This window comes from Amia ocellicauda, chromosome 11 (assembly GCF_036373705.1).
Source record: "Amia ocellicauda isolate fAmiCal2 chromosome 11, fAmiCal2.hap1, whole genome shotgun sequence".
Classification (NCBI taxonomy): Eukaryota; Metazoa; Chordata; class Actinopteri; order Amiiformes; family Amiidae; genus Amia; species Amia ocellicauda.
The window spans coordinates 3,383,046-3,405,753 of NC_089860.1; the positions used below are offsets into that span (position 1 = coordinate 3,383,046).

Below are 22,708 nucleotides of genomic sequence, written 5' to 3' on the forward strand. Positions count from 1 at the left end.
GAGGCTGACGTTTGGCAACTCGAACCTTCAGCTCCCTCCACAGATTTTCTATGGGATTAAGGTCTGGAGACTGGCTAGGCCACTCCAGGACCTTAATGTGCTTCTTCTTGAGCCACTCCTTTGTTGCCTTGGCTGTGTGTTTTGGGTCATTTTCATGCTGGAATACCCATCCACGACCCATTTTCAATGCCCTGGCTGAGGGAAGGAGGTTCTCACCCAAGATTTGATGGTACATGGCCCCGTCCATCGTCCCTTTGATGCGGTGCAGTTGTCCTGTCCCCTTAGCAGAAAAACCCCCAAGGCATAATGTTTCCACATCCATGTTTGACGGTGGGGATGGTGTTCTTGGGGTCATAGGCAGCATTCCTCCTCCTCCAAACACGGTGAGTTGAGTTGATGCCAAAGAGCTCGATTTTGGTCTCATCTGACCACAACACTTTCACCCACTTCTCCTCTGAATCATTCAGATGCTCATTGGCAAACTTCAGACAGGCCTGTACATTTGCTTTCTTGAGCAGGACCTTGCGGCGCTGCAGGATTTCAGTCCTTCATGGCATAGTGTGTTACCAATTGTTTTCTTGGTGACTATGGTCCCAGCTGCCTTGAGATCATTAACAAGATCCTCCCGTGTAGTTCTGGGCTGATTCCTCACTGTTCTCATGATCATTGAAACTCCACGAGGTGAGATCTTGCATGGAGCCCCAGACCAAGGGAGACTGACAGTTATTTTGTGTTACTTCCATTTGCAAATAATCGCACCAACTGTTGTTACCTTCTCGCCAAGCTGCTTGGCGATGGTCTTGTAGCCCATTCCAGCCTTGTGTAGGTCTACAATCTTGTCCCTGACATCCTTGGACAGCTCTTTGGTCTTGGCCATGGTGGAGAGCTTGGAATCTGATTGATTGATTGCTTCTGTGGACAGGTGTCTTTTATACAGGTCACAAGCTGAGATTAGGAGCACTCCCTTTAAGAGAGTGCTCCTAATCTCAGCTCATTACCTGTATAAAAGACACCTGGGAGCCAGAAATCTTGCTGATTGATAGGGGATCAAATACTTATTTCCCTCATTAACATGCAAATCAATTTATAACTTTTTTGAAATGCGTTTTTCTGGATTTGTTTTTCGTTATTCTGTCTCTCACTGTTAAAATACACCTACCATTAAAATTATAGACTGATAATTTCTTTGTCAGTGGGCAAACATACAAAATCAGCAGGGGATCAAATACTTTTTTCCCTCACTGTAGCAGCATATATGTTAAAAAAAAACTCTCCTATTGTTGCCTCTACTCTTAAGAGGTATCCCTGCACAAGTCCTGGAGAAAATAAAATCCCTCCCCAGCACTAACAGCAGAACCATGACTCAGAAACACCTCCCCCTTCCAATCTCTAACCCAGTGGCTCTGATTCTCTGAATCTGTATGCGTTTCCTGCAGAAAAACTCGCCCCTTTCGGTTCAATAAACACAAATAAGGATCTTTTCTTTATATCTCTACAACCGTTAATATTGAGAGACCCTATTTGGAAAAAAAGCCTTGAAGATGAAAAATAGAAACAAAACAGGTTTTGTAAAAATTCTGAGGACCCTTAACCATTTCAATGCTTAGAGTTACTGGCACATCCCCGCAACAGCTGCCGTGCACTACTGACAAACGTCAGTCTAAAAAGTATTTTTTGGTCAAACTCCTGAAATGTGGATTTCCTCAGCACTATGTTGCTGGAGCACAGAAATAATTTCAGATCAGGGAAATCTGACAGAATATTCACCCATTCACCCTATGCAGCATTGGATTCTAGATTTAATACTTAAGTTTCGTACACTCTCAGCATGGCAATACTGTAGCTTTAGACTTCTTAACATAAAATACATGGTATTATTTCATTCTGAGACATTAAACGTGATTGGGAGTTGGGTATGATTAATATGAACTTGGTAGTCAGTTTTGCATCCCCATGTCTGCCCTATAACTGTAACCTACATGCAATTCTGTACTCCTTCAATCCACAATAAATGCACGTTCACGACCACACACAACCTGGGGCAGGTATACGGAAATATTTTGCACCTCCCTTTGAGAAGACATGGGGTGCCAAATATTTCAGTATACCTGCTGTAATATTTGGCAACCCCTGGAACGCATGCGCCAAATCAATCTACACTCACCTAAAGGATTATTAGGAACACCATACTAATACTGTGTTTGACCCCCTTTCGCCTTCAGAACTGCCTTAATTCTACAAGGTGCTGAAAGCATTCTTTAGAAATGTTGGCCCATATTGATAGGATAGCATCTTGCAGTTGATGGAGATTTGTGGGATGCACATCCAGGGCATGAAGCTCCCGTTCCACCACATCCCAAAGATGCTCTATTGGGTTGAGATCTGGTGACTGTGGGGGCCAGTTTAGTACAGTGAACTCATTGTCATGTTCAAGAAACCAATTTGAAATGATTGGACCTTTGTGACATGGTGCATTATCCTGCTGGAAGTAGCCATCAGAGGATGGGTACATGGTGGTCATAAAGGGATGGACATGGTCAGAAACAATGCTCAGGTAGGCCGTGGCATTTAAACGATGCCCAATTGGCACTAAGGGGCCTAAAGTGTGCCAAGAAAACATCCCCCACACCATTACACCACCACCACCAGCCTGCACAGTGGTAACAAGGCATGATTGATCCATGTTTTCATTCTGATTACGCCAAATTCTGACTCTACCATCTGAATGTCTCAACAGAAATCGAGACTCATCAGACCAGGCAACATTTTTCCAGTCTTCAACTGTCCAATTTTGGTGAGCTTGTGCAAATTGTAGCCTCTTTTTCCTATTTGTAGTGGAGATGAGTGGTACCCGGTGGGGTCTTCTGCTGTTGTAGCCCATCCGCCTCAAGGTTGTACGTGTTGTGGCTTCACAAATGCTTTGCTGCATACCTCGGTTGTAACGAGTGGTTATTTCAGTCAAAGTTGCTCTTCTATCAGCTTGAATCAGTCGGCCCATTCTCCTCTGACCTCTAGCATGAACAAGGCATTTTCGCCCACAGGACTGCCGCATACTGGATGTTTTTCCCTTTTCACACCATTCTTTGTAAACCCTAGAAATGGTTGTGCGTGAAAATCCCAGTAACTGAGCAGATTGTGAAATACTCAGACCGGCCCGTCTGGCACCAACAACCATGCCACACTCAAAATTGCTTAAATCACCTTTCTTTCCCATTCAGACATTCAGTTTGGAGTTCAGGAGATTGTGTTGACCAGGACCACACCCCTAAATGCATTGAAGCAACTGCCATGTGATTGGTTGGTTAGATAATTGCATTAATGAGAAATTGAACAGGTGTTCCTAATATTCCTTTAGGTGAGTGTAGAGCGGTCTGCACATGTGCGAAATCAAGGTGATTGCTAAGCAATGCACGATATCCAGGGGGTGCCGGATTTGTACTTACTTGTATGTCTCAACTTGGACTTGGAGGCTCTGACCTCCCACATTGGGACCTGCAGTTATTTGAACAGATGAGGCTATCTCTCTTCAACAACAAAATGTATGCATATTAAAACATGCAATGAAAACAAAATGGTAAAAAATAATAAAATAATAATACAATAATTAACCCTCAGAGTACTAAGCTAACAGTGACTGCTCCGCATCAGGACTACAGTGCTCTCACACGAATCACAGCGCTTAGTATAGCGCAGCAAATGATTTAGGTCAGGTAATTGACTTGGCCATTGCAGAACATTCAACTTCTTCACCTTAGGAAAGTCCAGTATGCTTGGGGTCATTGTCCATCTGCACTGTGAAGCACTGTCCAATGTGTTTTGAAGCATTTGGCTGAATCTGAGCAGATAATAAAGCCCTAAACAATTCAGAATGCATCCACCTGGTTTTGTCAGCAGTCACATCATCAATAAATACAAGGGAACCAATGATGCCCATGCCATAACATGCTTCACAGATGAGGTGGTATGCTTCAGATCATGAGCAGTTCCTTCCCTTCTCCATACTCTTCTCTTCCCATCATTCTGGTAGAAGTTGATCTTTGTCTCATCTGTCCATAGGATGTTGTTCCAGAACTGTACAGGGTTCTTTAGAGTTTTTTTTGGCAAACTCTAATCTGGTCTTCCTGTTTCCTGTTTCCATCTTGTGGTAAACCCTCTGTATTTACTCTGGTGACGTCTTCTCTTGATTGTTGACTTTGACACAAATACGCCTACCTCCTGGAGGGTGTTCTTGATCTGGCCAACTGTTATGAAGGGGTTTTTCTTCACCAGGGAAATAATTCTTCTGTCATTCACCACAATTGTTTTCTGTGGTCATCCGGGCCTTTTGGTGTTCCTGAGTTCACCAGTGTGTTCTTTCTTTTTAAGAATGTACCCAATTGTTGATTTGGCCACACCAAATGTTTTTGCTATTTCTCTGATTGGTTTGTTTTGATTTCTAAGGCAAACTGAAGGCAAAACACCCTAAGAACAAGCAGGAACTAAATACAGCTGCAGTACAGGCCTAGCAGAGCATCACCAGGGAAGAAACCCAGCATCTGGTGATTTCAGACTTCAGGCAGTCATTGACTGCAAAGGATTTACAAACTAGTATTGAAACTCACAATTTAATTCAAGATTATGTTAGCTTGTCCAAATACTTTTGAGCCCATAAAATTGGGGGGACCATGTGTAACTACCCTTAAATTAAAGATGAAAGTCTACACTTAAAGCACATATTGATTGTTTCCTTTCAAATTCATCGTGGTGGCGTACAGAGCCAAAATGATGAAAATTGTCTCCTTGTCCAAATATTTTTGGACTTAACTGTAGATAAATAAAAAAGGAAATCAAAATAAATATATATATATATATATATATATATATATATATATATATATATATATATATTTATTTATAGATTTCATTTTTTTATTCATGTAGCCTTATGCATTTAATATTGATTTTATTTATTAATTCATTATTAAATAACAAATTACAAATTACCCTCCATTATGTACTGAATTTAATACGTACTTTGAAAAACTCACTACAATTGCTGTGGGTAACTGTATGATTTAATAAGTCTGTTTTGTAATCATAGGACATTAAAGAATATTCTATCTAAATCAAAAGAGACAGTCTGTATGGCATGGTATTTTTATATTACAGGGTGAGTGAAATCCTGCAGTCTGTGTAGATTTGAGTAAAAAGTCAAACCGATTTATTTTGGGTACCTTCAGGAGGACATTTCCATTTATCTAGAGCTAGAATGGCTCTGGCTGGGATGAGGAAAGCAAAGGCACTGGCTTGAAAGAGTGGGAGCCTGTAAAAGAGACAAGATAAACCTTTGTCACTGTACAGTTTAATAACAAGACTTAACGGATTGGCCAGATTTATTATGTTTTCCAAACAGAATAACGTAAGGAAGGTTGTTTTTTCCAATTAAGCAGGACTCTGCACTCTGACTTCTGTGGCAACATTATGAAGGCCACCCTTCAAAAGTGACAAGCCTCCCCTTTTAAATTATAGACGGCTCGAAAGGATGCCCCTCATAGCAGAGCAAGAGACCTTTGAGAGATCTGTCCTGAAAGAGTTGAGTGCCTACACAAGTCCGACTGTAGCCCTAACTGCCATCCGAAACCTGTCCCTACTGCCAATCATAACCTTCAACCAGATCCTAACTCAAACAATCGTAATAGATTTTTATCCTTAACCTTATCCTAATCTTTCCCATAATCCTAACCCTTATCCATATCTTTACCTTAATAGACAGTTAAAGTCTACCAAGTGCAGGAGCCTTGGATAACTAGATATTACATGAAAGACATAAAGCCACAAGGGAAACTTAAAGGTACTATTTTTGTCCCCAGCTGACCGAAGGAGTGTTTTTACTTTTATTGTATTTTTCAGTCAGGATTTACCAGTCTGTTTCTATAAGGGAATTATAATGTACAGGCAAATTACTAATAGCAATCAATACTGAGATATACAATATATTATATCATGACACCTTTCATTTGAAAGAAATATAATTTGCCAATATAGTTAGTGTTCCAGTTAGTAAATACAGTTCATTAATCTTATACCAATTTATCAATTATACATTTTTTAAGTCGTATTATTATTATTTTTATTTCTTGGACGACACCCTTATCCAGGGAAAATTACAACATAAATGCAAAACAAAGTGCTAAAATACAGTTAAGTACAAATCTTAGCGAGTTCATTCATCCTAGCAGCCATTTGAGTTTAAACAGCAGCTGCCAATACTTATGTCTGCAACTCTAGTAATCTCTATTGCAGGGTCACCTCCTTTCTTAACTAAAGTGGAATCTTTACAATCTCCTCTAGGTTGAATCTGTGTTGAACATATTATAATATAATATAATTAATAAATAAGCCGAGCTGTGCCCTGTATCCTCGAGGTTAGGCTCCAGGTCACAGCAACTCTGTACTTGATGAAGTGATTATTGAAAATGGATGGGAAAAGGTATAGTTTAACAATATTTTCAAGACCAAACAAATTAGGTAATAGTAAGGCTCGACATGAAGGATGACAAAGGTTGTAATCTGTGTATAAATGTATACTTAAGGGAATGGAGGTATGGAAATTCTAGCTTAATGAACGGCTGATGTAATACATCTAAGAGTGAACTTTGATTTACAAATAGCCCTGAAAAGCATGCCATCAATCTTTATTCTTGTACATGGTTCATATGTTGCGGATTTTATATATATATAAGTGCTTAACATGAAAAAATGACTGACAAAGGAATTTCTTCTCCCCACATACCTGACTCCAAATGTGGTCTGTATGAGGGTGGTTATTCCCACACAGGTGAATATAGTTCCCACAAGTTGGCTTACAGTGTACTGATCTTTGCCCACACACAGAGACTCCGCCAGCAGAAATGGGACTGCAATTGTGCCACTGAAACACGTCAGGTAGTGCTTTGGAAGAACAACACAAAAGTCAGAAGTGCAGTACAAACAGGCCTACTAACATTGTGCTCTGCTCAGAAACGTTCCAGGCTCCTTGATTGGCCCAGCTGGTTAAAGCCTCGTAAGTCTGTATACTATTTCCCATCTCTAATCCTGTGGGAACCCTGTGTCTTCTGTTTTTCATTCCACCTCCAATCATGATTTAGGCTATTGATAGACTTTACTTCAACTATTTGCTTGACCATTCAAAAAAATAATGATAATGTGGTATGAGAAAATGGCATCATCAAGTATACCCTACAAACACCTCTCATTTAGGTCAGTTGCTTCAATGGGCAGGTATCATTGGATCTTCATGCAACCAGCTGAGCCTATATAGAATCAGCAATGATTATTATGTGAATGTTTGCTATAATATAATCTACACCTCTGCCTATGCATCATTAATTTGTAACCTGTTTAGAGCGGTTTACACAGGTTTATGACTGCAGTTGATTATTCAACAATCCTGGAACGGCTACATGATTTCATCAATTTATATCTGTCACTCAAACCATGATATGACATGAATCTGTTCCATGATGTGTATAATGTATAATTATTTTGTCTCCATATTGTTTCAAATTCTATTATGAACGGCTGAAAAGGACTGTTTCCAGACAGAACATTCATTAGCACAGCAGTATGAGGGGCCGTACAATTCAAAATTAACAGAAACAATTTATCGTATACCAAAATGGATATATCATATACCAGGGGTGGCTAACCCTGGTCCTGGAGAGCCGCAATCCTGCAGGATTTCCAGGTCTCTCTTAATTACCAATCATTGGATACCTTGAACACAGGGACATTTTGCCTAATTAAGACACACAATTGGTTCAATTAAGCAGTTAACGATCTGGATAGAACAAAAGCCTGTAGACCCTGCGGCTCTCCAGGACCAGGGTTAGCCACCCCTGTCATATACCAAAGTGTATATACCATTTAGCAGAAAAAAAATCATATACCAAAATGGATATATCATATACCAAAGTGTATATAGCATATAGCAGAAAAACAAAAAATCATATACCAAAATGTATATATCATATGGCACAAAAATATAAATCACATACCAAAGTGGATATATCATATAGCAGAAAAACAAAAAATCATATACCAAAATGTATTTATCATATTGCACAAAAATATAAATCATATACCAAAGTGGATATTTCACATAGCAGGAAAAAAAACTAAAAATCATATACCAAAATGTATATATCATATGGCACAAAAATATAAATCACATACCAAAGTGGATATATCATATAGCAGAAAAACAAAAAATCATATACCAAAATGTATTTATCATATTGCACAAAAATATAAATCATATACCAAAGTGGATATTTCACATAGCAGGAAAAAAACCTAAAAATCATATACCAAAATGTATATATCATATGGCACAAAAATATAAATCACATACCAAACTGCATATATCATATACCAAAGTGGATATTTCATATAGTAGTAAAAAAAAAAAAAATCATATACCAAAGTGGATATTTCACATAGCAGTAAAAAAATATATACCAAAGTCACGTGGTGTAGATGTTGGGTTGGACATGCACAGTGCACCCAGTTGGTTAGAGATGAGAGTGGATCCTTCACAGGGTCAAGTTTATAACAAACAGAGGCAGCATCACATTGACAAAATATATTGGCTAATAATCTAAATCAAGGCAAGCCAATCCGAATAGTGAAACCAATCTAGTTGCATGACTGTACAGTACTGCCCTTACATACGTATATATATTAAGTGTTTGCCACACCATTTGTGCATATACAGTGCATCCGGAAAGTATTCACAGCGCTTCACTTTTTCCACATTTTGTTATGTTACAGCCTTATTCCAAAATTGATTAAATTCATTATTTTCCTAAAAATTCTACAAACAATACCCCATAATGACAACGTGAAAGAAGTTTGTTTGAAATCTTTGCAAATTTATTAAAAATAAAAAACAAAAAACAGCACATGTGCATAAATATTCACAGCCTTTGCCATGACACTCAAAATTGAGCTCAGGTGCATCCTGTTTCCACTGATCATCCTTCAGATGTTTCTACAACTTGATTGGAGTCCACCTGTGGTAAACTCAGTTGATTGGACATGATTTGGAAAGGCACACACCTGTCTATATAAGGTCCCACAGTTAACAGTGCATGTCAAACCACAAACCAAGCCATGAAGTCCAAGAAATTGTTTGTAGACCTCCGAGACAGGATTGTATCGAGGCACAGATCTGGGGATGGGTACAGAAAAATGTCTGCAGCATTGAAGGTCCCAATGAGCACATCCGTAAATGGAAGAAGTTTGGAACCACCAGGACTCTTCCTAGAGCTGGCCGCCCGGCCAAACTGAGCGATCGGGGGAGAAGGGCCTTAATCAGGGAGGTGACCAAGAACCCGATGGTCACTCTGACAGAGCTCCAGCGTGTCTCTGTGGAGAGAGGAGAACCTTCCAGAAGAACAACCATCTCTGCAGCACTCCACCAATCAGGCCTGTATGGTAGAGTGGCCAGACGGAAGCCACTCCTCAGTAAAAGGCACATTACAGCCCGCCTAGAGTTTGCCAAAAGGCACCTGAAGGACTCTCAGACCATGAGAAACAAAATTCTCTGGTATGATGAAACAAAGATCGAACTCTGATGGACCTGATGGAGCTTGAGAGGTCCTGCAAAGAAGAATGGGAGAAACTGCCCAAAAATAGGTGTGCCAAGCTTGTAGCATCATACTCAAAAAGACTTGGTGTAATTGGTGCCAAAGGTGCTTCAAAAAAGTATTGAGCAAAGGCTGTGAATACTTATGTACATGTGCTTTTTTTTTTTTTTTTTTTTTTTAATACATTTGCAAAGATTTCAAACAAACTTCTTTCACATTGTCATTATGGGGTATTGTTTGTAGAATTTTGAGGAAAATAATGAATTTAATCAATTTTGGAATAAGGCTGTAACAGGTTTTTGACTTCAAAATGACTCAGAATCGCGCATTTCAGGTCTCCAATTTTCAAAATGTTCTGGGGGAGTCCCCCCCACACCGAGCTCTTTATACAACTTCATTCTAAAAGTTGGTAGATATAACAAAGTTCAAAACAATCATGTCAGCAGGTAATGGACCAGATTCAATTTAAACAATGTATTTTGAAAATGGACGATTACACTGATAATTAAAAAAATATATATCTTTGAAAGAGTACTATCCCCCCATCTACCAGCATGCAGGTGGACCACTCGATTATTCTGCGTTATTGTTTCTTTATCTGCCATCATGTAAAGTGTTGTGCAAAACATCCAAAACAAAACAAATGTTTAGAAGAACATCTGCTGTTTGGGATGTTTTGCTAAATGCACAGAAGACTCCACAAGTTGAACGTAAGCTGTGCAACTGAAAAGTGGTATATCACGGAGTGAACAACCAGTCTCTGGGATCATTTAAGCAATGTCAATTTAAATTATTATGTATAATTTATTAGGCTTAATGGGTCAATTGCAACACACTGAAAGCAGAGTGCTGGAGGTGACCCCGTGGTTAGTACACAGCTCTGCACTTTAATTCCAATTGACCCATTATTATTATTATTAATAATAATAATAATAATAATAATAATAATAATAATAATATTATTATTATTATTATTATTATTATTATTATTATTATTATTATATACCCAAAAATATATAATGTTGTAACAAACTGTAGAAGGGAGTCTTTTACTTATAGTTAACCCAACTATTAGGTTAGGTATTTTTTACTACTAGTAGTATTTACTACTTTCAGTATTGTTGTGTTAACTGAACACCGGGGTATATTAATCAAGGGGTTCACATCGATGCCATATTTCCAACACTATTTTCTGGAATGAATTAAATACAAATTAAAGTTAACATGCATATGTCACCATACAGTTTATTATGAGTAAAATTAAGTCAATAGCAAGTTAAATCAATAGCGTACCTATATATAAACCATGTGCTTGTAAAAATTAAATTTAAACACGATAACTTATTTTATACTACCTGGGAATGTTTTATTTTGTTAATATGGATTAGGTGTAACAAAAAACAAAAAAAACATAAAAATTACTAGTTAATGTGACGTCATCTACCAATTATGCAAATGTATCTAATTTATTTAAATGTACTTCTTTAAAAATGTGTTTTTGAAAGGATTGTGTGGGTAGTGGGCCTCAAAGGTTTATGATGTTGATCAAGTGGGCCTTGGGATGGAAAAGGTTGGGAAGCCCTGAACTATAGCATAGCGAGCAACGTATACACTAGCCTCAGAATGTACACTTGTAAACTTTAATTTAGGCTTCGTGAATGGTATCTTGATTAATGAATTTCTGCATCGATGTCTCCCTCATTCAGCTCTAATGCCTGTGACTCTGCTATGTGAATTATCCATTTTGGTATATGATATATGCACTTTGGTATGTGATTTATATTTTTGTGCCATATGATATATACATTTTGGTACATGATTTTTTGTTTTTCTGCTATATGATATATCCACTTTAGAATGTGAATTATTTTTTCTACTATATGATATATCCACTTTGGTATATGAATATTTTTTTCTACAATATGCTATATTCACTTTGGTATACGATATATCCATTTTGGTATATGAATAATTTTTTCTTCTATATGATAAATCCACTTTGTTATATGATATATCCATTTTGGTATATGAATAATTTTTTCTTCTATATGATCAATCCACTTTGTTATATGATATATCCATTTTGGTATATGATTTATATTTTCTGCTATATGACATATCCACTTTGGTATATGATTTCTTTTTTCTGTTAATTTTGAATTGAATGGCACCTCATACAGCAGGATCTGGCCAGTGGGGTGTCATGAGGGCACAGTGGTTGGCACTGCTACCTCACAGCACCTGGGACCCAGGTGTTTCCAGCCTTTGGTATCTGCCCGTGGTGAATTTGCATGTGCTCACCGTGGATGTGGGTTTTCGCGTGAAACCTCCCACATCCTAAAGAAATACAGTTTAGGGTTATTGGCTATTCTAAATGTCTCTAAACTGTGTGCTGACCTGCGAAGGACAGGCATCCTGCTTTGTTGCCCTGGGTGTGCCATGTTAGGCTCTGACTTACTGCAACCCTGTACTGGAAGAAGCCATTAGCATTATTGAAGATGTGTGGACATGGTCAGTGCAGTACCTGCAGTCCCAGGAAGACACAGAGATACCAGGGAGGGACATCCTCTATCCTGTAGATCATGTCAAAGCCTTGGTCTGTTGGGGCCTTCTGCACATGCTTCTCACTTTGAACAGGTGCATCATCTACCTGCAATGTACAACCACAGCAGCAAGCTGGTTTTAAACAGCAGTCATTTTTCTGCAATTAAAATACTGTTTGTATTCTTAATTCTGCACAGAGCGGTCAAAATAACATGACTGAGGTGGAGGCCTGAGAGGCTGAAATGGCAGAAGCCTCTACTCAGAGAACAGGGTGAGGCCTATATTCCATACAGCACTGGTTCCAACCTGTGCATAGTTAGCTTTAATTGAATCTCATACTAATCAATATGGAAGAACTGATGTGTTATCAATGGATTATGTTATTATTTCATGCAGATTTTCTTTTTACTTTTACTTTTCTTTTGGCATACCTGTTCAAGACACATTTCTTCAGTATGGGCTCAAATTAGCACCATAAGTAACGAATTTAAAATAAAATATATCGTAAACGAGAAAAATTAAGTTGAGAAAAAAATGTATGTTGAGATCAAAAATAAAACAATCGAAAGCAAAATATATAGAATTGAAAGCAAAAATAATTATGTCAAAAGCAACACAAAAAAACTTGAATGCAAATCATTTTAAATCGAGAGCAGAACTTGAATTGATTGAGTCCATTTCACTGACGTGCTCACCTGGAGTCGCTGCCTTTGGTTACAATACTGCAATCTTTGCTTTCGCCATTGGTTTCTTTTATGAGTTTTGGCACTGTTTTGCCGTGAGGGCAGGGTTTAGAGCAGGGGTGGGGAACCTTTTTCCTATCAAGGGCCATTTGAGTGTTCACAAATGTATTCACGGGCCACAACCTTAATTAATACACCTACATCAAAACATTAATACAGATGAAACTTACATTCTAATGCAAGAACAAATCACTTTTTTTCTAAACGCACACACTGCAGTCAAAACATAAATAACTATATAGCCTACTGTAACGTACAGCGGGGCATGGGAACAGGGGACCCAGTTGTGGTGCGGGGTAGAGGAGGTCAGACAGGTGTGGGTCGATACCGGCAGAACAGGGCAATCAAGGGCAAGGCAGAGACATGATTCTGGTCACAGGCAAGTGTCGGGTGATCAGGCAAACAAAGTCAAAGACGAAGGTCCAAAGTCGTGGTCGGGAGGTCAGGCAAGGAATCAAGGGAACAAGGCAATGATCAAGGTACGGGGAGTAATGCTCGGCGATGTACCTGAAAACTGACAAAACTTTGCGATAAGTGAGAGACAGTGAGGGGTTTATATGTGGAACAGAAAACTAGGTTGGGAGGTGTAGGGTGAATGGGAGCAGAGAGTGATTGCGGAAGTGCACATGGGTGTCAGGAATGTTGATTGAATGATTGAATGAAGGGAGCTGGGAGAGGTGACTGGGAAGGAAGGGTGATGGCGACATCTAGTGGAGAACTGGGGATGTGTTTTGAACTGTGACACCTACAATAAGCAAAAAGCTCAACGGCATACAATAAGATAATGAAACAAGTGTAAACTAAAATATTGGAATAATGCTCAAAAGCAAAATTTTATAGTTCAAAAACAACTATTGCATTTATCAAAACATAATTGACTACAGTTGTAAGAAAACACCTGTAATGCTGTACAATGCGTGTGTTTTTCAAGCACATGAAAAACTGTAGACAGGTAGAGATCATCACTTGAGCGTCAGACTGGCTCTATTGTAAAAGGCAGGCAGGATTATAGGTTATATTTGAGTTTTTATGTATTTTACTGACTGGTTAAAATAACCCGATTTTGTCTATTATAGGTAAATGTGTTACTTATTTATTTTCGTGTTTATGCAGTTAAAACACAGTAGAGATGTTTATTACATAAGCTCGGCGCTTCTAGTGTATGTCACAGAAAATATTTTTTCAAATGGACTCTAGGGCCGGAGCAAACAGCCTCAGAGGCCGTATACGGCCCGGAAGCTGGACGTTCCCCACCCCTGGTTTAGAGGGAGTCTTCATTGGTCCACTAGGTTTAAGTGACGGTTCTTCCTAACCCAATCAGTGAGCAGGGCGAGCTGGTCTGACATGTCAACACTATTTGCCAAATCTTTGACTTTACCACTGATGTAATTATGAACAAAGCATGTTTTGAATTAAAGTTATAGACAATCGTTTTCTACATATTACATATTTGTTTATTTTATACAGCCTTTTTTCTCATCTTTATCAATACTGACAGAAATTTTGGAGGTGACTGTATATATATATATATATATATATATATATACACTCACCTAAAGGATTATTAGGAACACCATACTAATACTGTGTTTGACCCCCTTTCGCCTTCAGAACTGCCTTAATTCTACGTGGCATTGATTCAACAAGGTGCTGAAAGCATTCTTTAGAAATGTTGTCCCATATTGATAGGATAGCATCTTGCAGTTGATGGAGATTTGTGGGATGCACATCCAGGGCACGAAGCTCCCGTTCCACCACATCCCAAAGATGCTCTATTGGGTTGAGATCTGGTGACTGTGGGGGCCAGTTTAGTAAAGGGATGGACATGGTCAGAAACAATGCTCAGGTAGGCCGTGGCATTTAAACGATGCCCAATTGGCACTAAGGGGCCTAAAGTGTGCCAAGAAAACATCCCCCACACCATTACACCACCACCACCAGCCTGCACAGTGGTAACAAGGCATGATGGATCCATGTTCTCATTCTGTTTACGCCAAATTCTGACTCTACCATCTGAATGTCTCAACAGAAATCGAGACTCATCAGACCAGGCAACATTTTTCCAGTCTTCAACTGTCCAATTTTGGTGAGCTTGTGCAAATTGTAGCCTCTTTTTCCTATTTGTAGTGGAGATGAGTGGTACCCGGTGGGGTCTTCTGCTGTTGTAGCCCATCCGCCTCAAGGTTGTATGTGCTGTGGCTTCACAAATGCTTTGCTGCATACCTCGGTTGTAACGAGTGGTTATTTCAGTCAAAGTTGCTCTTCTATCAGCTTGAATCAGTCGGCCCATTCTCCTCTGACCTCTAGCATGAACAAGGCATTTTCGCCCACAGGACTGCCGCATACTGGATGTTTTTCCCTTTTCACACCATTCTTTGTAAACCCTAGAAATGGTTGTGCGTGAAAATCCCAGTAACTGAGCAGATTGTGAAATACTCAGACATTGAAGCAACTGCCATGTGATTGGTTGGTTAGATAATTGCATTAATGAGAAATTGAACAGGTGTTCCTAATAATCCTTTAGGTGAGTGTATATATATATATATATATGTGTGTGTGTGTTTGTGTGTGTGTGTTTGCATGTGTGTTTCTTACCTAAACATAAACTGGGACATCACAATGCTCTTCATGAATATGATGCCCCTCCATTTGTCTCTTGCTAAATTATGTGTCTGATGAGCTGAATTAAAGTGCTTGTGCAGGTTACATTAATATGAACATTGTATTAAATATTTTACTCTGCATACTTAGCAGGTGAATACTGTGTTATCTTTCGAGCACTGCCCAAAGGGGAGGTGTTTTCAGCGTGCATCGCTGGAACATATTGAAGACATTTGTCTATCAAAGCTGCCAATGGCCCTTGTGCCCGCCACTCAAACAGGACCCTTTATTTTCTTGTTTGTATAAAAGGTGACGTCTGCACAAAGACTTCCTGTTTTTGCCCTTCGCCTTGGTTCGTCAAGACAGGTGAGAGGATCTCTGTGAATAAAAAACAGAAATTTCGTTTTTTGGCTGGCTGGTAGTACAAATAGTACCATCCACCCACTGATTCGCTACAGTTGTGTGTTGTTGTGCTATTTTAATTTTCTTTAAATTAGCCATGCTGTTTTGTTCCATCCACGCTGCAGAAGTCCGTCAGCGCCTCGATTCAACTACTAGTCGTCTACTATTAATATTATTATTATTATTCAGGCTAGTTCGCTGTGTTGGTTTTTGTCCACAGGATTTTTTCCTCCACAGCGAGAGCGCACACAGCGGCAGTAATAGCCGAGGCCGGCCGCCCGGCCTAAGCCTCGGTCTGTCGTAAGAGACCTCACACGTGAGAGGGGCTCCTCCGCCCGTGGTGTGACTAGGCCTGTACAGCCCATGCGGCGCTTGCAGTGTGCAGTGCTTTGTTCGGCGCACTTCGGCAGTGCTTGGTGTTACTAATCAGTGTGTAGTGCCCCTCCCCCACTGTATTGTGTTGCGTTGCCAGTCGAGATGCGCTTACAGCGGCAAGTCCCGCTAGGTGCTCCACTGTCGCCTGACTGGAGCACTCACTGCACGTTCACATGCACGAGCGCGGCATTTACAGGATGGAGACCCGTTTCTCCTCCTCCCGCACACGCCACAGTACCGTTTGCGGCCACCACACGTTGCCCGCTTGGAGCGGTGACGTGGTCTGCCCCTCCTGTCTGAGACCAGACCAGGGGGACGGAGCAACTGTGGGCCCTGCTCACGCTTGGGTGCGCACAGGGTCCCAGTCATGTCTGGACACCGACGTCGTTGCCGCATCGTCAGGCTCCTGGGCGCTCCAAATTATAACAGTTGGCTACTCCCTACAGTTCCAGATTCTTCCACCCCCCTTCAGAGGCTTGGTGTGGATGTGAGTGAGGGACCCGTTGCAGTGTGTGGCACTTCACGTCGAAATCGCCACTCTCTTGGAGAAATGCGGTATCTGCAAAGTGCCCCCTCTGGGGCAGCACGAGGGATTCTTTTCCCCATACTTCCTAGTGCCCAAAAAATACGTCAGTTTCTGCCCCATCTTGGATCTGAGGTACCTGAATCACTGCCTCAGGGTGTTACGTTTCAAGATGCTCACCCTGCGCGCCTTGTCTCAGGCCTGGAGACTGGTTCACTTTGGTGGATTTTAAAGATGCCTACTTTCACATCCCCATTGCACAGAAGCAAAGGAAGTTTCTCCGCTTCGCTGAGCGTTTGAGTTCGCTGTTCTCCCATTCGGCCTGCCTCTAGCTCCTTGCACTTTCTCCAGGTGCATGCATGTAGTGTTGGCTCCCTTGCGTTGTGTTGCGGTCCCATGGGATGCATGACTCAAGCGTGCTGGAAGGCGCTCCGTTGGTGGCGGAGCCCTTCGAATTTAACCCTTGGTGTGCCCTTGGGGCCAATCTGCCACCGAGTAGTTTTGACAACAGACGCCTCCAAGTAGGGTTAGGGAGCTGTCTGCAATGGACAGGGAGTCCAGGGCAGTTGGATGGCGCCCATCAGGGCCCTCCATATCAACGCCCTGGAATTACGAGCTGTGCTCCTTGGTCTCTGTCAATTAATGCTGGCCCTTTGGGGCAGTCATGTTTTAGTAAGGACAGACAAAAAAGCAGTGGTTGCCTACATCAATAGGCAGGGAGGTCTCTCCTCCGTGCCTAAATGGTTTATTTACTTAAATGTTCACTCACTTTATTCTAGATCATGTAAAATGTTTACAGGTATATATTTTATTTTATTGTAATTATGTAATTTATTTTGCTGTACGTTTGTTGTATGTTTACCAGTCTGTAAAGCGCTCTGTGGCTACCCTGCGAAGGGCCCTATACAAATAAAAATTGATTGATTGATTGATTGATATCGGCTAGTGCGTCGTCTGCTTCTATGTATGCAGCTTCAGCTGTGCTCCATCAGAGCACCCTACCTCCTGGGCATCTCCAACATGGTAGTGGACCTCCTCTCTTGGGAAGGCCCCCCGGTGTTGGAATGGCACCTCCACCCACTGGTGATTCTGCAGCTTTGGAGATGCTACGGCAGGCAGAGGTGGACCTTTTTGCTTTGGCAGAGTCCACACATCCGTTCGAGATCAGTCAGGGACCCTGGAGATCGACACGCTAGCCCACATGTGGCTATGCTGTCTCCTCTATGCATTCCCACCCTCTTCTCCCAGTGGTTCTGGAGAAGATCAGGCAGGAAGAAGTGACAGTTCTGCTGGTAGCACCTCGCTGGCCCCGCGGACTGTGGTTTCCGGACCTGGTTTCCCTCTTGGTTGGAGAGCCTTGGCAGCTTCTCCTGCAGGTGGACTTGCTGTTTCAGGTGCAGGGCACACTGTGGCATCCCAACCCGGGCCTGTTCTACCTCTGGGCCTGGCCCCTGAGCAGGATTGCCTGATGGCTTGGGGTCTGTCAGACGCAGTAGTGGCTACTATTCAGTCGGCGAGAGCTCCCTCTACGAGGTCGCAGTACTCCTACCACTGGTGGACTTTTCAAACTTGGTGTCAGGAGAAGTCTCATGACCAAGTTAATTGCCATATAGGTGTCATTCTGCAATTCCTGCAGGAGCTGTTGGACCAGGGCAAGTCCCCATCCACGCTCAAGGTTTATTTGGCCACCATCTCCTCATGTCATGTCAGGATTGATGGCGAGCCTCCGGGCTCTCATTTTTTGGTTTTGAAAGGTGCACCCAGGCTGAGGCCTTCCCGCGCTCCTTCTCTGCCCGCGTGGCACCTTGATGTAGTGCAGGACGCACTTTCCAAGGCCCCTTTTGAGCCCTTGCAGTTAGTTGACCTCAGATTAGTGTCACTGAAGACAGTGTTTTTGTTGGCAATCACGTCAGCAAAACGTGTGAGAGAGTTACACGCCCTGTCCATTCACCCTGCATGTGTCTGTTTTGCGGATGATGGTTCCAGGGTTACACTTAGGCCTAATCCTGCGTTAATCATGAAAGTTCTGTCTCCCTTCCAAACCAATAGGCCTATTGAGTTGATGGCATTCCATCCTCCTACCTTCTCTTTGGAAGAGGAGAGTAGGCTACACCTGTTGTGCCCTGTGTGGGCTCTCAGGTGCTATTTGGAGCGCACTAAGGACATTCAGCACTCTGACCAATTGTTTGTGTCCTACGGAGCATGGACGTGGGGCAAGGCGCTTTCAAAGCAGCTCCTCTCGCACTGGATTGTGGACACCATTACCACGGCCTACGAGTTGGCTGGAGCCCCGATGCCTGAACACCTGATGGCCCACTCGACTCGAGGTGTAGCCACGTCGTGGGCCCTTTTTCATGGCGCCCCACTGGCAGACAACTGAGGGGCTGTGAGTTGGATCTCACCGCACACCTTTGTTCGGTTCTACAGGCTGTATGTGATGGGCCTGGTTCCTTCTTTAGGAATCCGGTGTTGGCTTCAGTTGAGTCTCAGTAGCCAGGCATCAGGCACTGGCTCCTGGCTTTTCTATCCTTGTCTGCCCCTGTTGAGCGTGCTTGGGAAAAGCAATGCAGAACCATTTTTCCCTTCCTACCAGACTGTGACTTGTATATAGTTCATTCTGTAGGTAGGAGTGCATGTGTTTTCCACCTGTACCCTGCCATTTTACATCCTTCCTTTGTCAGCAGGCCTGTGGCCCCGCCCTAGCTACGCTAGCTGTGTTGAGGGCCACTGCTGCTGTATTCAGCGGGAGGCTTTGAGTTTACTCTTGTGCCCCGCTGTGTATATAGTTCATTTATTGACATGAGTAGAGCGTCTGTTGCCGTTAGCTGCTGGTCGGCAGTGTGTAACTTACTCCTGTGTCCTGCGTGTGGTGCATGAGCTGGCTCCTGCAACCCGTAGTGTATATAGTTCATTGGAATAGAGAGTTGAGGTTGTCCGCTAATTATAAAGTTGAGCATGGACGACTGCTCCTGTTGTTAGCGAGGGCACATTGTGCCTCGCTATGTATATAGTTCCTTTTCCAGCAGTCTGTGGCCCTCCCCTAGCTTTGCTAGATGTGCTGGGGGCCACTGCTGCTGTGTCCAGCAGAAGGCACTTGAATTGGCTCTTGTTGCCCTGCTGTGTATATATTTTCATGATTTAATTGAATTATCCAGCAGTGGCTATCCAGTCTGGTTAGCCCGCTGTATGTTGGGCACAGGATGTGAGACTGTGCTTATATGGTGTGGTCTTGGTATTGGCCCCGCCCCTAGCCTTGCTAGTAGAGCAGGAGGCCGCTCTAGGCTTCGCGGTAGGCACAAGGTTCTTGTTACCCCGTGGATACACCATTCGTTAATTCTTTCCAGTTCAGCGTGACTGCAGTCTTCGCGTCTGGGCAGCCCAGATGTGGCCATTTGTTTGATAGACAAATGTCTTCGATACGTTCCAGCGATGCGCACTGAAAACCCCTCGGGGCAGTGCTTCTTTTCTCAGATAACCACGGTTGGATCTAGTGTAGGGGTTTTCCAGGTTTTGACTATAAGGGCTATGGAGCACATACAGGAGTTGCTAGAATCGGTGGTGCTGTTGAAACCATGACAATTGATTACCATCTAACACAGAAATCCAACGCAGACCATCCCACCCTGCTCACTGATTGGGTTAGGAAGAACCTTCACCTAGTGGACCAATGGAGACCTATTTCACACTATTTAGTGTGAAAAGATAAGTTTGAAGATACGTATGTAACAAATGTAAGTATTGCGCTTACTAATTACTAAATCCTTTGCCAACTTTTGGAGATCAGGCCTGATGTTGCCTTAATTTAACGTACTTTCACCCCACTGCACACACATCACTGATGTGACTATCACCACATTTCTGCTTCCACTTAACCTTTAAAGACATTTGTGCTTCCTCTTTATATTTTTTCTCCAATTAACACTAAAACTGTTGAAATGGGTACATTTTGTGAAAACTGTAAGTGGTCTTAAACAATAGTACTAATAATTGTCCGTGGGCTGCTGGGCTGCTGGGCTGCTGGGCGGTTCTGTGGGCTTGAGTCTTTTACACAGATATCAAGCCATGAGCAAAAATGTGTTCCTGGTTCTGGATAATAATTCTGTAATAAGTTAATAGACTTTGCTGTGTCACTCAAGAGGTCAACTGAATTAACTAAGATTTTGATGGGGGGAGACTATTATCTAAGAGATTATATATATATATATATATATATATATATATATATATATATATATATATATATATATATATATATATATATATAATTATTAACTTAAAGGATTATATATGAATGCAACAACCCACTGTAGTGTGGCCTTTGCAACAGACATCAATCCCAGCATCATCCTTACAGGTCCTGACCCTCTAACCCACTAGACCAGCGATTCTTAAACTTTGGGTTGTGACCCCACGTGTAGTCACCTGACATGCAAATGGTATCGCAAGAGAATGGCCGAAATGTACTTATAAAACAAATTACAGCACCTCGCCAGCATTCTCCTCCTCCAGACCGCACTTTGCTAGTGCTCCCACTGCCCCCCCCTGGACTGCACATTGCCGTCGCTCCCCCCCTCCCCCCGGACCGCACCTTTCCAGAGTTTGAGAACCCCTGCACTAGACCTACTCTGACCTACTCTGTCTGCATGATGATTAGGAATTTGATTTGTGTGTTTTTTTCACTCAACAGTATTGTTTTGTAAAAAATAAATATAATCTTTGAAAGAACAGGACAGAAATGTGCTGAAGCTTTATGATCACATGCTTTCAGTATAAAAACTGTTATGGGTCGGTTAAAGATTATATAATTTTTTTATCACAAAAGATTGTTATCTCATTGATTGTACTACCATTTAAAATACTCCACTAGATTTTTTGCAATCACTGTACAACTCTACAATAACTAAAATAATGCTGGTAATGAGACCTGTTTATAGCTTGACATTTTAGGGAATCACTAAAATGCACAGTATGTGCCCAGCAAAAGATAAATAATACATGTAACATACTAAGAGCAATTTGAATGAAGAAAATGGTCCAAAAATATTAGTGTGAATCATAATGTATTTCTATGTTTATATAACTTTAATTTTCTATTCTGTAGCAATATCTGAGTATAATTTACTGGCTACTACTTGCAATGATGCTTTGATTTGACGTTTGTCTACTTGAAGATCTGTAAACTTACCAAGGGATCGAAATGCATGGTGATGCTTTTTTGGTTTAGGGAACATTTAGGATGTCTCTCCAGTCTCGTATAGCTGAATATCAAATCAAAGTTTTTAATCACACACTGGTCAGAGAATCCAGAGGTCTAGTCTGGAGTTATGGTAAAACATGAGTAATGGTTTTGTCTATGCAGAGAATCAATACTAGTCTCATTATTTTAATGTGAAACGAGCATATGTGAAACTATCACCCCTTCTGGAGAATCACGCAGTGTCAAGAAAAGTCAAGAAACAAAGGAGTTAAGTTACATTCAAACAAACATGTTTGTGACAAAATCTGGTAACACTTTAAAATATAAATTGGTAACTACATAGAATTTGATAGAAATTGGCTTCATCATCAGAGCAAAAGCATCCACTACATTTAAGTTTTTAAAAATGCTTTTGATATTGTCAGTTTTCCAGAATTATTAATTGTGGGTTGTTTACTCAAAGTATCTATAAAAGCATTAATTAAAATGTGTTGAATTATAAATGTATTCCTTGTGCTGGAAGTGTATTTTATTAAATTACTAACTTTTTGACTGATTTACTTATGTATGTAAATACAGTGAAACACCATTCATATATACATATTTATTTAATAATTGTTTTCCAGAAGAATTATGGATTTTGATGGCAGATGGCAGAATTTCCTCATGGCTCTTCCCTGATTTATTCTGTTTT

General features: G+C 41.2%; 1 protein-coding gene across 4 annotated transcripts in view; it reads right to left on the minus strand.

The window, feature by feature from the left end:
• LOC136762834 (solute carrier family 23 member 1) overlaps window positions 1-22,708 on the minus strand; it is a 46,797-nt gene that overhangs the window by 23,769 nt on the left and 320 nt on the right. For 2 of the 4 annotated variants that reach the window (XM_066716384.1, XM_066716382.1), the window contains exons 2-4: window positions 12,154-12,279; window positions 6,773-6,930; window positions 5,214-5,302 (exon numbers count right to left, since the gene is read on the minus strand). In XM_066716384.1, coding sequence (XP_066572481.1) covers window positions 5,214-5,302; window positions 6,773-6,930; window positions 12,154-12,279 — 373 coding nt within the window. Of the gene's footprint in view, window positions 1-5,213; window positions 5,303-6,772; window positions 6,931-12,153; window positions 12,280-22,002; window positions 22,076-22,708 lie in introns of all 4 variants that reach the window. The other 2 variants (XM_066716383.1, XM_066716385.1) reach the window with 2 other exon arrangements.